General features: G+C 35.7%; 2 protein-coding genes across 12 annotated transcripts in view; one reads left to right on the forward strand and one right to left on the reverse strand.

Moving 5' to 3' along the window:
- The window catches only part of LOC118279065 (uncharacterized), a 595,270-nt gene that overhangs the window by 105,789 nt on the left and 473,506 nt on the right, over positions 1-15,975 (forward strand). The gene's annotated exons all lie outside the window — the stretch shown is intronic.
- LOC118279186 (phytanoyl-CoA dioxygenase, peroxisomal-like) lies at positions 2,216-15,003 on the reverse strand. Of its 6 annotated transcripts, XM_050698435.1 has the most exons (10): positions 14,808-15,003; positions 13,168-13,287; positions 8,423-8,534; positions 7,503-7,658; positions 7,161-7,247; positions 6,933-7,019; positions 5,609-5,755; positions 4,585-4,725; positions 3,550-3,690; positions 2,216-2,285 (listed from the first exon to the last, which is right to left on the reverse strand). In XM_050698435.1, exons 1-10 carry the CDS (start codon positions 14,852-14,854, stop codon positions 2,232-2,234), a joined length of 1,092 nt encoding a protein of 363 aa, XP_050554392.1. In that variant the 5' UTR covers positions 14,855-15,003; the 3' UTR covers positions 2,216-2,231. The 6 variants fall into 6 exon arrangements, with proteins under 6 accessions (XP_050554392.1, XP_050554393.1, XP_050554394.1 ...); XM_050698436.1 differs by lacking the exon at positions 7,161-7,247 and having other exon boundaries at positions 14,808-15,002; XM_050698437.1 differs by lacking the exons at positions 6,933-7,019; positions 7,161-7,247 and adding an exon at positions 7,047-7,133 and having other exon boundaries at positions 14,808-15,002.

Genomic DNA, 15,975 nt, shown 5'->3' on the forward strand with positions numbered 1-15,975 from the left:
TATTTATTTTGATATATCACAATATTTATCACTTACGATTTGAACATAATTTTATTACTTATCTAGTATTTATTTATTTATTTTTTTATTTATTTATTTATTTATTTATTACAATATGGAAGACTTACAGCTATATAAAAACTTAACAAAGGAGATATTTTATAGACAACAGAAAGCCAATTACAAGTCCTCACTTATAGATACAGAGTAGAAATTAGAGTTTATGTGAACACACGCAGTATTTTTTTTATATGATATCTTTGAGCTTTTAACAAAGACAGAAGAAGAAACATTATGATTTCATATACAATTTCATTGTAAATCTCATTGGCCCAAGCACCTGATTGGTTAAAAATATAAATTAATTTAGTTTTAATCATAGTATTGATTGAATATTTACATAATTATCATTCAATAGGTACCGTATAAATACAGGGTGTAAGCGGAACGCTCCCAAACGTCGCAAACAGGTGATGGTAAAAAACGTGTATTATTTAAAAAAAAAAAAATTCAATGTTTATTTTAAGTAATAATAGTAATTGTAATCTAATGCTGAATTTTAATATAGCATGAATAATACAAACACAAAAACGATTAAAATTATAAAAACACTAGCAAACCTGGCGAACTCCGTTTCGCCACCAATGATTTTCCCTGAATTTTCTTTGCTATAAACCTCGCGGAGCCCGAGCCCTTTCCAACGAATCCAAAACCGTGGGAATCGATTCGTGCGTTCTGGAGTTATAGCGTCAGGAAGGAAAACCCGACTTATTTTTATATAATAGATAAACAATTTGTGGCGTTTTTCGGGAGCGTTCCGCTTACACCCTGTATAGTCGAATTTGTGCATGGCATTGTAAGTATGTACAAGAGTTGAGCTATCTTGGAAAAATGGCGGCCAAAACAGTTGTTTCAACAATATCTCTTTTCTGGTGCGTTTTATGACAAAAAAGCCCCATATTTCTGCCTTAAGGCAAGCGTCCACAGGCCCGTATCGTACGCATCGTACGCAACGGATTTTAGTTTGTCTTGTATAGAAACTCATACAACTGCGTCCACTGATCCGCATCGTACGGACCGCATCATCAGCAATGCCTACATGCGATGCGTACTGATGACTTCATACAGAATGCGTACGATGCGGGCCTTAATGATAGATTATTATAAGTTTCTGATAAACTTATGAGACAGATAGTTCATCCAAGTTATTTTTTTTTTTAATTTATATATCTGGTGCATAGCACTTTAACAATTTCCAATATAGGAACCCAACTAACCCAACCTAAAATATATAAATTTTAACAAAACAAAAAAACAAAAAATACATTATAATACAATGTACTTACAATAGAATAATTATCTCATAAATTTTATTTATTTATCTTCAATTTTGCAATGTACAGCGGAGGCAAAAAATGAATATATTTTGTAAAGATAATAAATGCAGATAATACTAAACTCGAGGAAGTCGTAAAATATTATATTTTTGTCCATATTTCTATGTAGATAGGGTATATTATTCTTTGATATGAGAAAAACTGTTTATAAGGAACAAAGTAAATGGAAAAACAATACATTTTTTCATTCATATTGCAATGTACATAAGGATTATTTTCGTCTGAATAAAAATCTGTTTATAAGGAACGAAGTAAATAGAAAAAACAATATTTTCACTCATATTGCAATGTTCACAAGGATTATTTTCGATTGATTAAAAATACTGTTTATGAATAATGTGTTTGCTATGGATGCTTAGACACAAAGGTGATTATTTCCTTGGTATGTGTTTGGTAGTAGGATTAACATATTTCATTAAAGCCGTCACCGTTTTGTATAAATATGTATAGAATGTGATAGGGGTGAGAATTCTAACCCGTTAAGGCTGAGTACTACAACTAATTTTATCGACAAAAAAAAATATGGGGCGTTGAACCTCCTCCCCCTAAAAATTATGGCTATTTTAATATTTATTTCTTTTTACTTAATTCGATATCTTAGGTTAAAAAAAACCTTGGCTAACTAATTAATTACTTTTTTCATATGTTTGATATTGTTTTGGTAAGAAAAAATATCATTTCTGAATATTTTTACCGAAAAAAATCGCTATTTTTCAATATTTTCAATTGGGGTTTCAAACCCCCAAATAATTTTTTTTGTCGATAATATTAGATGTAGTACATAGCCTTAACTGGTTAGAAGTCCCACCCCTATCACATTGTATAGTTTGTGGTCTACAAGTTAGACCGAACCCCTTTCACCTGCTTGCTCTTGAGACGCCATACATCCTGGAAATACAGTAATATTACAATAAGGAGTAGATCTGAGTATGTAGCCTTTTATAAGGTTGTTTATAGGAGAGGCTGGCACATTACCTGGACGCTTTCCTCTTGAAACCCATGGAATCATCAATCATCAATGGATTTTTTTTTGAGGGGGGAAAGTCATCCAATGACTTCTTCCGCCTTGGGTGTTGCGGAAGTGAGTGTCAGACTCTTACTGGCTAAAAACCACCCCGTTCCTTCTCCTGCTTTGAGCCGGAGTCCCGGTAACCTTTTACGTTGTCCGCAGCTCCGGATGCAACGCAACGCTTGCGTTGTGTGAGTGAGACTACCGAAGGCTCAATTCCCCCTGCTCAATTCCCCCTACCCAATCCCCGATTCCCCAACAACCCTTAAATCCATGACCCCCAAAGGGCAGCAATGCCCTTGTAACGCCTCTGGTGCTTCAAGTGTCCATAGGCGGCGGCGATTGCTTACCATCAGGTGATACGTATGCTCGTTTACCGGCGGCGTGTTCCATAAAAAAAAATATAGGGCTTCGGCTCAAAAACCAGGAGTAGGCGGGGTGGTTTTTAATCAGCAAGAGTCTGACATTCCCTCTTGCCCAAGGTGGGAGAAATCCCGAGATACAAAAAGAACGATAATTTTCCCCCTCAAAACAGATCATAGCAAGTTATTATTATCATCAACCGGGAAACGTCCATTGCTGAAAAATGGTCTTCTCCTTAGAAGGGGGATGGGGTAGACAGCTTGGGGATCGCAGTTAGATTACGGTTATATAATAATTTGGGTTGTTGCTGCCGATCTCTCCCTGTCTGGTCACAGTCTTAGAGGACGTACCAGGTATCCGTCCAAAATATTAAGTGACAATTAATATAAGTAAAACGTCGATGTAACGCCACGCCTTGTATTCCCGAAGGGGGTAGGTAGAGGTGGGCATTACGGCACGTAATGTCGCTATACAATGTACACCCACTATTCACCAATTGTGTTATAGTGCGACAGCCGGACGACAGGTCTCGGGTTTGATTCCCGCGTCGGGTAAAGTATTGCTGGGATTTCGGGTTTTCGACAATTACTCATTAGTAGCTTTGAGCTTAGAAATGTGCCCGGTATATGGCAAAAAGTTCACCCTCTATTACATTGGACTTACAGCATAAATTGTAAAAAGTACATTGTACAATGGTATTATGTGCCATATTATATCAAAGCACCTCTGCCTACCTCTTCTAAGATAAAAGGCTTGACATTATTACAAGTGAATACTCACAATATAGCTCAGTTCCCCGAAGCCCATCTTGACAGTGTGCGCCTCGACCTCCTTGGCCAAGTGTTCCTGCACGGTGCCCCGCAGGTCGATGTACTCGCACGAACTGTTCGCGAAGTGGAACGTTATCGCTTTGCGGTAGTTCTGCAACAAATGTGTAGATATACTTATATTGTGTTGAGGATTGTCGATACTTCGTCTATACGGAGTCTGGAATTAGATTCAGTGCGTGAGGTTCCTTTATTACATGGGACTTAAACATATAACTGTTCCCTTAGTACGAATTAATTTTACGTTGAACGAAACCGAAACGAGAGCGCGTTCGGAGCTTTGATTGGCCGGCGCGAATGAACCATCTAATCAGAGCGTCGAACGCGCTCTCGTTTCGATGTCGTAAAACGGAAAGTTAACTCATACTAATGGTACTGGTTTAAGTAGGTGTTTCACTTCTACTTATCAGTTTGGGCGTCACTTGACATTCTTATTCAACTCTACCAAGAATACCTACGTTTTTAACTAAAAATCATGGTTTACTCATAAATATTAATGGAGAAAAGCTCTACTCGTTTCGAGTCACAATTAGACGTACGACGTAGGCTCACGCTCACGTCATACGTATGATCTACATTTTTCGTAGATTTAGATATTTTAGTAGGTAACCTACATATGTATTATTCAGAATTAAAATGTTCTTCCAATTAGTTCAGTACATTTTGTGTCTACATTTTGTATGATTGATTATATGTTTTTCACAAACATGCAATCCTCTCAGTAATATCTTCACTTTCAAGTTAAACTTTTGTGCGTCACTGTTGGCTATACACGATAAATAAAAAGCTAGTTAGGTTAGCTATTCAACGGATGACGTCATACATCCTACATCGCACATGTGAAGTTTATATGCGAATGCGAGACATGGATAAAAAATCCCAACGGACAACAGTTGCCCGCCAGGCCTGGTCGGAGGATCCTCCTTTCATTAGGGAACTTTACTCTTTGTCCTACTATGCTATGGGATAGCGAAGATTTTGTCGTTACCTTAGACACATTAGGTCCGGACCCATGCAGTAGGTAAGGATGCAGGAACACGGTGTCTCCGGGACTCATCTCGAGGTGCACTCTCTGGTCTAGCGGAGCTATTGCTTCTTCATCCACTCCGTGGTACAATTTCAGGGCGTCCTGCAAATAAGAATAAATTTATTAATGAACTTCACAATCATCATGGTCTTATACTATATCACAATAATTTGTTTAATTTTGGTGTTGTCATCAAGTGTATCGGTAGCCCCCAAACTAGGATAATCCTGTATCTTGGGGACTTGACTAATTCTTACTCATTCTAGATTACACCTCTGTTATCAGATTTTAGAAAATTTTTAGATGTTTCAATTAAGTCTGACACAGCGACGTCACGCCTTTTATCCCCAAAAGGGTAGGCAGAGGTGCTCATTACGACACGTAATGCATATGTATAATGTATAGACCCACTTTTTACCATTTGTGTTAATAGTCCCATGTAATAGGGGTGAGCCTATACTATTGCCATATACTGGATACAATTACAGACTCCGTGCTTCCTGATAACTGAGAAATTTTCGAAACTCCGAAAAAGCCCAGTAATACTTTGCCCGACCCCGGGAATCGAACCCGAGACCCCTTTTTTATCTCATATTTAAAATAGTTCTAGTTATTAGCACCCCCTATTACATGGGACTTATAACACATTTGGTGAAAAGTGGCTCTACACAGTACAGCGGCATTACATACCATAATATGCACCTCTGCCTTCCCCTCGGGGATTAAAGGCGTGACGATAGAAGTTTTTTTTTTTTTATGAGACATGCCGGTAATCGAGCAGACGTATTACCTGATGGTAAGCAATCGCCGCCGCCCATGGACACTTGAAACACCAGAGGCTTTACAAGTGCGTTGCCGGCTTTTTGGGACTTAGGAATTTAAGGGTTGTTGTTCGGGAATGGGGATGGGGAAGGGGGAATTGGGCCTCCGGTAACCTCACTCACACAACGTAAGCGTTGTTTCACGAAATAAAAAAGCTTAATACCTTCTTCCCTTGATGTTGGTAGAGCACGGCCGCCTTGTGCGAGCCGGGCACTGCGTACAGACACCCATTCTCTACGGTGACGTGGTCCACGGCCGTCCACGCGCCGATGATCTTCTCGGCAGGACGGAATGGGAAGTAGAATAGGTCCTGGGGAGTACATATAGAGGAGTTACTTCATCATCATTTTCATTATTAAGTAAGTAAATATACACGGTGTAACAAAAAGGGGGTATACATATCAAGTGCACGGTTTCTAGATAACATAACCAACGATACGGGAAGGGTTTTTTAAACTCATGTTTTCATGGAGCGAAGTTATGAATTTTTCCAATACATAAAATTCCAGAGAGAGACCGAACATTTGGAAATTACATCAATACATTACTAGTAAGAAATCAGCTGATCGGTGTCAGTCTCTTACTCCTGGTATTTCTTCGAACAAAGAAAAAAGGGTTCCGGATATTTATTTGAAAAGTAAATTCTGCCGGGTCGTGGTAGCCCGGAGGTTTAAGACGCCCGTCTTCATCTTACCGCACTTTCATGCATCTCATGAATGAGAGTGCGGATTCGAAACCTACCATCGGCAAGTACCAATGTGATTTTTTCCCAGTTATATGTGCTTTCTAAAATTATTTAGACCACTGACAAACGGTAAAGGAAAACATCGTGGGGAAAGAGGCTTATAATTTCTAATAATAAGTTTGAAATCGCCAATCCGCATTTAGCAAGCGTGGTGAATAATACTCAAACCTTCTTCGTGTGAGAAGAGGCTTTAGTCAACAGCGGCCACTTATAGGCTGATGATGGATGGAAATATAGAAATAAAATACTGCATCGTTGGCATAGTGGCTGGGCAACTAATTACTTGACGCTGGTTTTAAAAAGGTTTTTATATGCTACGGGACATTTTATAGGTGATAGTTCTTCACTGCTCGCCTTATACTGTCAGTAGTGAGCGTCAGCCGCTCAATTTCAGTTGCAGTCAGGAGTTAAAGCATTCGAAAATTCCCTTTTGTTTCATTTTTGTTACTCATCATTTTTGTGAGACAGTTTTTAGATGATACTTAACAAAAAAAGCCACTTCATATTCGTTGTTTAATATAGGGTGACGTGACTGGTAATTAGTGAACGATATTTAAACACGTGATTGTACTCATGATTATAAACAACTTTCCCGAAGAAACTTTTATTTTATACTCATTAGTTCCATTCGTACCACAAAAACCTAACCTTTAGGTATTTTAGAACTTTACGCACGTGTGCTATTGAAATTCTGATTGTAGGTACATTATATGAATGGTAACTATCTTGTTATTACACGAACCTGGTGCGGCGGATGTCGCGAGGCCCCGGGCGGTTTGTTGATGAACATGCTGTTGACGGCGGTGATGTCGTCCCCGATTAGTGTATCCTACAAATATCTTGTTATTACACCGACCTGGTGCGGCGGATGTCGCGAGGCCCCGGGCGGCTTGTTGATGAACATGCTGTTGACGGCGGTGATGTCGTCCCCGATTAGTGTATCCTACAAATATGTTGGTACTACACCAACCTGGTGCGGCGGGTGTCGCGAGGCCCCGGGCGGTTTGTTGATGAACATGCTGTTGACGGCGGTGATGTCGTCCCCGATTAGTGTATCCTACAAATATATTGATATTACACCAACCTGGTGCGGCGGATGTCGCGAGGCCCCGGGCGGCTTGTTGATGAACATGCTGTTGACGGCGGTGATGTCGTCCCCGATTAGTGTATCCTACAAATATATTGATATTACACCGACCTGGTGCGGCGGGTGTCGCGAGGCCCCGGGCGGTTTGTTGATGAACATGCTGTTGACGGCGGTGATGTCGTCCCCGATTAGTGTATCCTACAAATATGTTGTTATTACACCAACCTGGTGCGGCGGATGTCGCGAGGCCCCGGGCGGTTTGTTGATGAACATGCTGTTGACGGCGGTGATGTCGTCCCCGATGAACTGCGACAACACGGACAACAGCCGCGGGTGCTCGCCGTACTGGATGAACACGTCGTCGTACAGCAGCTCTTGGATCTGAAGATAGAGATGATGAAATAAAAGATTTTGAAACACACACACAACGTCACGTCTTTTATCCCCGAAGACAGAGGTGCACATTATGGCACGAAATGCCGCTATACAATGTACACCCTTTTGTGTTATCAGTCCCATGTAATAGGGGGTGAGCCTATTGCCATATTACACATTGTGTAGCGGCATTACGCACCGTAATGTGCACCTCTGCCTACTTCTTCGGGGTTAAAAGGCGTGACGTTGTAAAATATTATTATAACTTTTGTGAGACGTACTAAATTAATTATTATGTTACCGATACTCAGAAATAAAAGGTTTTGAAAAAAATATGATATGAGTGAGATTTGGAAATTTTTAACGTTTTAGTGTTTTCTTTGCATCACCCTTCTTGGGCCCAAATTTGGAGTAGTCCAAAGTATTAATTAGGTCTTTAAAAAAAAACCCAGTACCGACTTAATTACAGTACCAATTATTTTGACAGTAGCTACTGCCTGCGACTTCGTCCGTGTTAACTTCCGACAGAATTTGGGTCTTTTTCAAAAACATTTTTTTTTAAAGGAAACTTAAGTTACTCCTTAGTATACTAGCTATCTGCCAATAATATTTCAGAGATTAGTCAGAACAAACAGACAGACAGAAAAATATTATTTTGGTGTAATTGTATCGTTTGTATATTAATATGCACGTGGTAAATAGCGGTTATTTCAACGTTACAAACAGACCCATATCAGGTTATTATTCACCTTGAACAATGAAATACATACCTTATTAATATACTCTTCAGGTTTCAAATTCTGTGCGACTAAGGTTGGCTCTTTGATTACCCTCACATTGCCAACTGGGACTATTCCTTTACACATTTGTATGAAACGCTGTCTGAAATTAAAGAAAAATACAGATTTAGCAAAAGGATTAATGTAACTGTTTGACGAGGTAACCCGACCATTTTCGAGGCTGTTTTGGGGCTCATAGTTATGAGAAGTATGCGTAACAAACGACTAAAACAATTTTAGTTTTAACTAGACATTATAAAAAGTGAGTAAATAAAATAAAGTGATTATTATTTCATTGTACTGAAATGTCGACAAAGTAATTACTTTTTGACTGAAGAAACTACCCAAAAAACAGTGTTGACATCATGCACATAATTAATATTAAACATAATTACTTATTTTTAATATTAATACAAAACATTACACAATACAAGTAAATAATAAAATGCACATAATTTCAGGAATATTCACGAATTTGATAACAATAGAGACTAATATATGAGATATTATTTAAAAACATATACTTAAAAAAAACTATTTTAACAAAAAAAAACCGACTTCAAAAAATAAATATTCCAAAACAAATTAATATGCACTAAAAAGTAAAAGAAATAATTGCGTATTTTTCAACAACTTAATAGATCAACTAACTTTACTAACTCATCACACACATTATAATGTAAGTAGGTACAATTATTGTTACTTCTGGAGTCGGTGTCAGCCAACTAAGATAGGTTTGTTATTTACCTATTATCACAACAAAACATTACAGTTTTACACCAGTTGTAAGTAGGTACTTAACCACCACTCCGCCCGTGCCGTGCCCGTGCCGTGCTAGTTGTTGGCGTTTCCTAGGCTGACACCGACTCCAAAAATAACAATAATTGTACCTACTTACATTATAATGTGTGATGAGTTAGTAAAGTTAGTTGATCTATTAAGTTGTTGAAAAATACGCAATTATTTCTTTTACTTTTTAGTGCATATTAATTTGTTTTGGAATATTTATACTTTGAAGTCGGTTTTTTTTTGTTAAAATAGTTTTTTATTTCTTGATTTTTAGTGAATTATTTATTTGAGTATGGGTAGACCTATTAAACGCGTTGCGCATATGAGACAGCGCCGTTTGTATCATTAATATTAATATCTATCCATATTGACGCATAAGTACATTATTTTCAAATGTATATTAACCTGATACCCTTACTTATGATCTGCTGAGCCGACAGCTGACAGTAACCTGTTCATAAGCCACATACATAGTTGGTTGTCAAACACACAAACAGATTAGGTAGATACCTACATATACAGTCATGTAACTCAGACAGCACATCAAGCTACCCATCATTCTATACCAGATATGCTACTATCTGTCTGAATTTTATGGTTACCGAGAAAGATAAGCTAGTATGCATCACTTAAATGTAAACGCAGAGCTCATTCTGCTCATTTTTAAGGAGTTCCATGGATTATCTTCCACATTTATAATCAGACTTTGAAAACAATTATATGGGACCACACTGACATCGTACTCTTTCAAACACAAAAAAAAATCTCAAATCGGACTATAACTGCCGGAGATATGCATTTGTCAAACACAAACTGATTAGGTACCTATATACACATGTAAATCAGACAGCACATCAAGCTACCCATCATTCTATACCAGATATGCTACTATCTGTCCTGAATTTTATGGTTACTCAGAAAGATAAGCTAATATACATCACTTAAACTCAAACGCAGAGCACATTCTGTTCATTTTTGAGGAGTTCCCTGGATTATCTTCCACATTTATGGTCAGACTTTAAAAAAAAATATATGGGACCACACTGACATCGTACTCTTTCAAACACAAAAAGAATTTCTCAAATCGGTCTATAACTGCCGGAGATATCGATTAACATACATAAAAAAAAAAATACGGTCGAATTGAGAACCTCCTCCTTTTTTTGAAGTCGGTTAAAAATAATTAGATAGACCAGGATTTCCCAAACTATGGGTCGCAAGCGAATTTTTAGTGAGCATTGTCTATAGAATGACACTTTTTTTTTAGTAGGGAAAATCTTCTAATGCCTTCTCCCGATTCGTATTGTTACTAGTACCGTTTTGTATTTTAAGGAACTTGATTTAGATAGGTCGTAGTCCAAACAGCTTTGGGAATCTTTATTTAAAAACTAGCGGACCCGACAGACGTTGTCCTGTCTACACGTTAATCTGGGGGCACGGCAGTGCCCGCCAAGTCGAGCAAAAAAAAAGCGGCACGGCCGTACCATCCTTTTCTCGAAGAAATTCGGGCCTTTTTCGACCCCCTATAATTCGGTTGTGGATAAAGCAAGAAACCTGAATCTTCAGTAACTAATCCGGCATTGTATAAACACGGAATATTTAAAATTTCAGTCAATTTGAACCAGTAGTTTAAGAATGACAACTTGTTAAAGTTTCTAAATTTTGTCACTCACTGACTCACCGATCATCAAAAGTCCAAGGCACTTCTAGCAGACTTAGAAGCTTCATATTTGGAATACATATAGAGTTTAGTGTCTTAATCATGGGAAAACTTAAATATTTTGTAATTTCGGTCCAGTTTTCCAAATACACCAACTGCATAAATAACTTTGTAATCCCATATATTTATATGGGATTACAAAGTTATTGATGCAGTTGGTGGTTGGTGGTGGTTATAAATTTAATAGGTGTAGATAGGTACCTACCATATGAGGCAAGGGAGGGGGTATAGGGTGGGTAAGGGTGTGTTTAGCCCATGAAACTGAACAACATTATTGACATGTCTTGAAGTACGAAAATCTAATAAAACAATATATTATAATTTAAATCTGTTATATATAAGAAAGGCTCTACAAAAAGAAGTGAGATCCCATCAAAAACATCCTGTAAAAAACCCAAGTCTCGCAGCTCAGTCTTTCTACCGTCAAAAGTTGTGAGATCCATGTAATACCAAGTCGGTTAATCTATTTAGTGTCTACTTGAAGGACCTTCTGTCTTAAGTTATTACATAAGTTATTATCATGCCAATATTAAAAATATTTAACGTTTTAAACAAATAGATCGACTTGGACATCGCATGAAAACAAAATGAATATTACAATATTATATTAGATTCTTTAGTCTCTCGCGCCTCACGCGATTGAAACTCTCGTTCCTGTTGGTCGCTGGCCCGTCGTGCTGTGTAGTGTGATACATACTAATAATCAAATCAAGCGATGTCCAAGTCGATCTATTTGTTTAAAACGTTAAATATTTTTAATATTGGCATGATAATAACTTATGTAATAACTTAAGACAGAAGGTCCTTCAAGTAGACACTAAATAGATTAACCGACTTGGTATTACATGGATCTCACAACTTTTGACGGTAGAAAGACTGAGCTGCGAGACTTGGGTTTTTTACAGGATGTTTTTGATGGGATTTGAAAATTTTAAACTTTTTTTAATAAGCTAAAACATTCTGGACCTTTTTGATGAAAATTGTTATTCAAATGTTATGACAATATCTAACGTCATTAATATTTGACACTGCGATGGTAGCGCCGTCCGTCGGATCCGATGTCAAACATTCCAAAATCAACAACTACTAATAAATTAAAAATTAATTAAAAAAACATTGTCCATCGGACAAAATTGTGAATCTAAACCATTCTCAGATCCTCTTGAACACACACAAAAAGTTTCATCAAAATCCGTCTAGTCGTTTAAGAGGAGTTCAGTGACATACACACGTACAGAAGAATTATATATATAAAGATGATATAAAAGACCACAATATCAAATATATCTTAATAAGCAATGTAGGCCTTATAAAGTACTAGGGAAGCCCTGTGTAACAGGCGAAAGTAGCTCTAACATATATAATAACTTATATTATTTAATGAGTTCAATAACACTGTATCTCTATGTACATTAATGGAAAATAATATATGTACTTAGAATAATATCAACAATGTATTAAAGTGAAATAATCAGATTATCACTGGAAATTATTTGTGCAGAGAATGATACGACTGTTATCTTGTGATTATAAGTATTTATATTCAATGTAAATAACACAATAGGTAAATCTTAATGCTGATGTTTTTGTATGTGCTTTAGAAATATATTATAATGATTTTCTAAGGATTTTATTTTATAATTGTAACTACTTAGGTAAATATATTATATTAAACCATATTAACTAAATAATAATAATAACTATGACTAAAATATTAACAACTTAAAAATACCTTAAAAGGAAATAAAAACTAACTTAATGCGTTAAATGTCCTCCTCAGAGTCACGAGGAAGTAAAGATTTGTAAAATCAAGAATGATATTTCAAGATTGACTAGACAAATGATTTTTTACATGGTTTCTAGGTGCAACTAATAAAAATCTTCAATAGATGAGCTTTACAATTTTCATAGTACTGTTAGGCTTGTGTGTGATAGTTGCTTTGAAGTAAAAACTTTCTTTCCGAATTCTTTTTAAGTTTGGAAACGAAATGATATTGCAAAATATGTGGAGAATGAATAATTGTACCACCTATGGGACCATCCCTTTTTTATTAATTTTTTTTATGTTAAATGGGCCGACGTTTGGCCGCTATCTCGCCTGATGGTAAGTGATGATGCGGCCTACGATGGAGCACATATAAATAGTTGCTTGATTGATTGTATTCTTCTATTCTCAACTACCAATCCTTAGAATTAAAATAATTATATCATTTATGTTAAAACTTACTTGTAACTGTATAGAGAAGTGAAATCAATCAACTCCTTTATAACTAGGAAGCCATTGTCCTCGTAGAACTTGATTTGTTCCGGAGACAATATGTAGTTGTCCGACTGTTCTGCAAATACTCTGGAAACAATAGAAACATACTTATTATTTATTAACCAACTTCAAAAAAGGATTCTCAGTTTGACCTGTATATATGTATGTTTGTATCTCGCGTTTGTCTGAACCGATTTAGATGCTGTTTTTAGCATAGTATTTTTCAGACTTAGGGGCTGATTTTAGGTATATTACCTGACTTAAAGAAATGGAGGCGGTAAAGAAAATTGAAGGTTGAAAGATTTTTATTTAACATCTAATATATTTTACTGTATCTGGTCTTTATTACATAGGATCATCAACAGTATTATTACAGTTTGTGTTTATGTTTGTTGTTCAATCAAGTCAAAATAGCTGATGGGATTGGAAATAAATTTATAACAGGGGTAGAGTATGGTCTGGACTAACGCATAGGCTACTTTTATCCCACACAAATGTGGGTGAAGCTGCAGGAGCTATTGGTCATATCGAAGCATATGTAATGCAAACAATCAACTTTTTTCACTTCATAATATCAATAAAATAAATGTAATAAGTGTAGCATCCTTTAGGAAACAGTCTGATACCGCTATCAAATAATTGGCAATATCATAATGATTGTATTGTTTTTAATGAAAGTAAAAATATCATGTACTCATTTATATCTATACTAATATATTATAAAGCTGAAGAGAATTTGTTTGTTGGTTTAAAATTGTGTGCATTAATCTCTGGAACGACTGGTCTGATTTGAATAATTATTATTGTTTTGGATAGTGCATTTATTGATGAAGGCTATAAGCTATAAAATATTACGCATGACCTAAGGAGCCAAGCATAGAGGGTGAAACTGCACAGAAGTAGCTAGTTGCTTATAAGTAGATAAAATGGACTTTGTGACAATGTCATTGTTTCTAACAACTTTAAACATAATTTTTTTTCTTCAATATTTTATTTATGCAGTCCTTTCTTTGTCAGTTTCACTAAAATAGATATAAAGCGCTTGTTTCTTGAATAAACATTGCTGTATTAAGAATTTATTGTATTTCTGATTACCGATCTTCATCGAATTGAGTATAATAATATAAATATAAGTAGTCTAACATAATTTCAACTGGAGTACCTTACCTACATCTTTGGAGCACATATTTTATTTTTAGGAATCCGCCAAAACGACCCACTGACCGAAACATTTAGTAGTTTAGTGAGTTCTAGAATAAATTATGAAGATACAACAATTTTATTTTATACCTTTATATTTACTAGACATAAAGTTAACCTTTGTTCATGCAAAAAGAGAATAGGTTAATGAGATGAATACAATAGTTTCGTCAAGATAGTAACTTATTTTTACGACTCAAATGCTTAGGTACTTAATTTTAAGCAAAACATTTTACATTAAGGCCAAAGCATACGAATTTTGTTGCAAAGTCAAGGAAATAGTTAATTATCCTAATTATTTTAGTGTTATCTACATATTTTTATTTAAGATCAAAATAGTGATTAAACTCGAAATAATACCAAACAATTTTCAAACTTCGAACTATTTAAAAAGAATTTAAACTTACGGTTTTGGCAGAACTCTCACACCAGCCAGGGACTTTACGAGCACCATTATTGAGGCCAAATAAAATAATTAGTGATTATAAACTTTTTATCTTCGTTGAAACTCGTTTGAGAGATTATAAGTTACTGAATGTTTACAAAAATAAATCATTGCCTCGATTCCCTCTGCTGCGGAGTGCGGAGAGGACGGACTTTGACACTTCGATTCGATTTGACACTTTTGACAGTTATTTTCTTATCGATACAATCGATTCTCATTTTATTTTTTCATCCTTGTTGATAGTACTGGGTCAAAATCATTTAAATTAATTAACTAAAATTAATAAATAAGTGGGGGCAAATTAATATACATTTTTATTATGGTTCAATTAATACTGGCTGATTAGATACTGGTACTGGCTGATTTCAATAAAAAAAATTATAGATGCCATTTAAAAAAAAATCGATGTAAGTTTTTTTATGGCATCCGCATCTAACATTTTTGCAAGCCACGGCCAGTGAGTAATATTAAAAAAAATAACATCCACACAAAAAGAATTTATTATTGTATAAAAAGATTTTATTAAAATTAAAAGCTCTCTTTGAAAAGTTGATTTTGATGCACGGAAAACGTTTTAATCTCTGTGGATTATTAGAAATTAGTTAACAAGATTGTTGATCTGCATTTTACTAAGTAGGTAATTTAGTAAATTTGACTCACGAAACGGACGAAAAGCAGATCTCACCATCAATGCAGCGTATTAATAGTAAGATATGGTTTTTATTACCAGGAATTTAGATATTCTTAGCTGGTTAAGAAAGGTCATTGGCCAATTGGCGGTGTTGTTATGCGAAATTTAATTTGTAGCTATGTAGCCATTCCTGGTAGTGTAGTTTAGCTTGAATGTTAAATTATATTACTGAGTCTCCTACAGTATTTTTTACATTAATTATCTATAGAATTCAAGTTGCTATAAAGATTTCCACAGGCGTATAAAATATACTTACGTTATGCATACATTTTATTATGTTGTTAAAGGTGTAAGTCGAATATATATTATATATTTTTAAGATGTTTATGCATTTTTTTCTGCTGATGTTAATACTAAGGTTTCCTAACCTTTTTCTGGTCAAGAACCACTTTTATAATTCTGGTTATGTTAGGGACACTCTGATTCTCTCATTCACTCA

This window comes from Spodoptera frugiperda, chromosome 14 (assembly GCF_023101765.2).
Source record: "Spodoptera frugiperda isolate SF20-4 chromosome 14, AGI-APGP_CSIRO_Sfru_2.0, whole genome shotgun sequence".
NCBI classification, from domain to species: domain Eukaryota; kingdom Metazoa; phylum Arthropoda; class Insecta; order Lepidoptera; family Noctuidae; genus Spodoptera; species Spodoptera frugiperda.

What these genes read in the sequence shown, in the direction of transcription:
- LOC118279186 (XM_050698435.1), bottom strand. Translation starts at nt 14,854, where the DNA reads ATGGTGCTCGTAAAGTCCCTGGCTGGTGTGAGAGTTCTGCCAAAACC. An exon ending in CGCGACATCCGCCGCACCAG is followed by an intron (nt 7,248 to 7,502) that starts GTTGGTGTAATA and finishes ATATATTTGTAG; the next exon opens with GATACACTAATCGGGGACGA. An exon ending in TCGGGGAACTGAGCTATATT is followed by an intron (nt 2,286 to 3,549) that starts GTGAGTATTCAC and finishes CTGTATTTCCAG; the next exon opens with GATGTATGGCGTCTCAAGAG.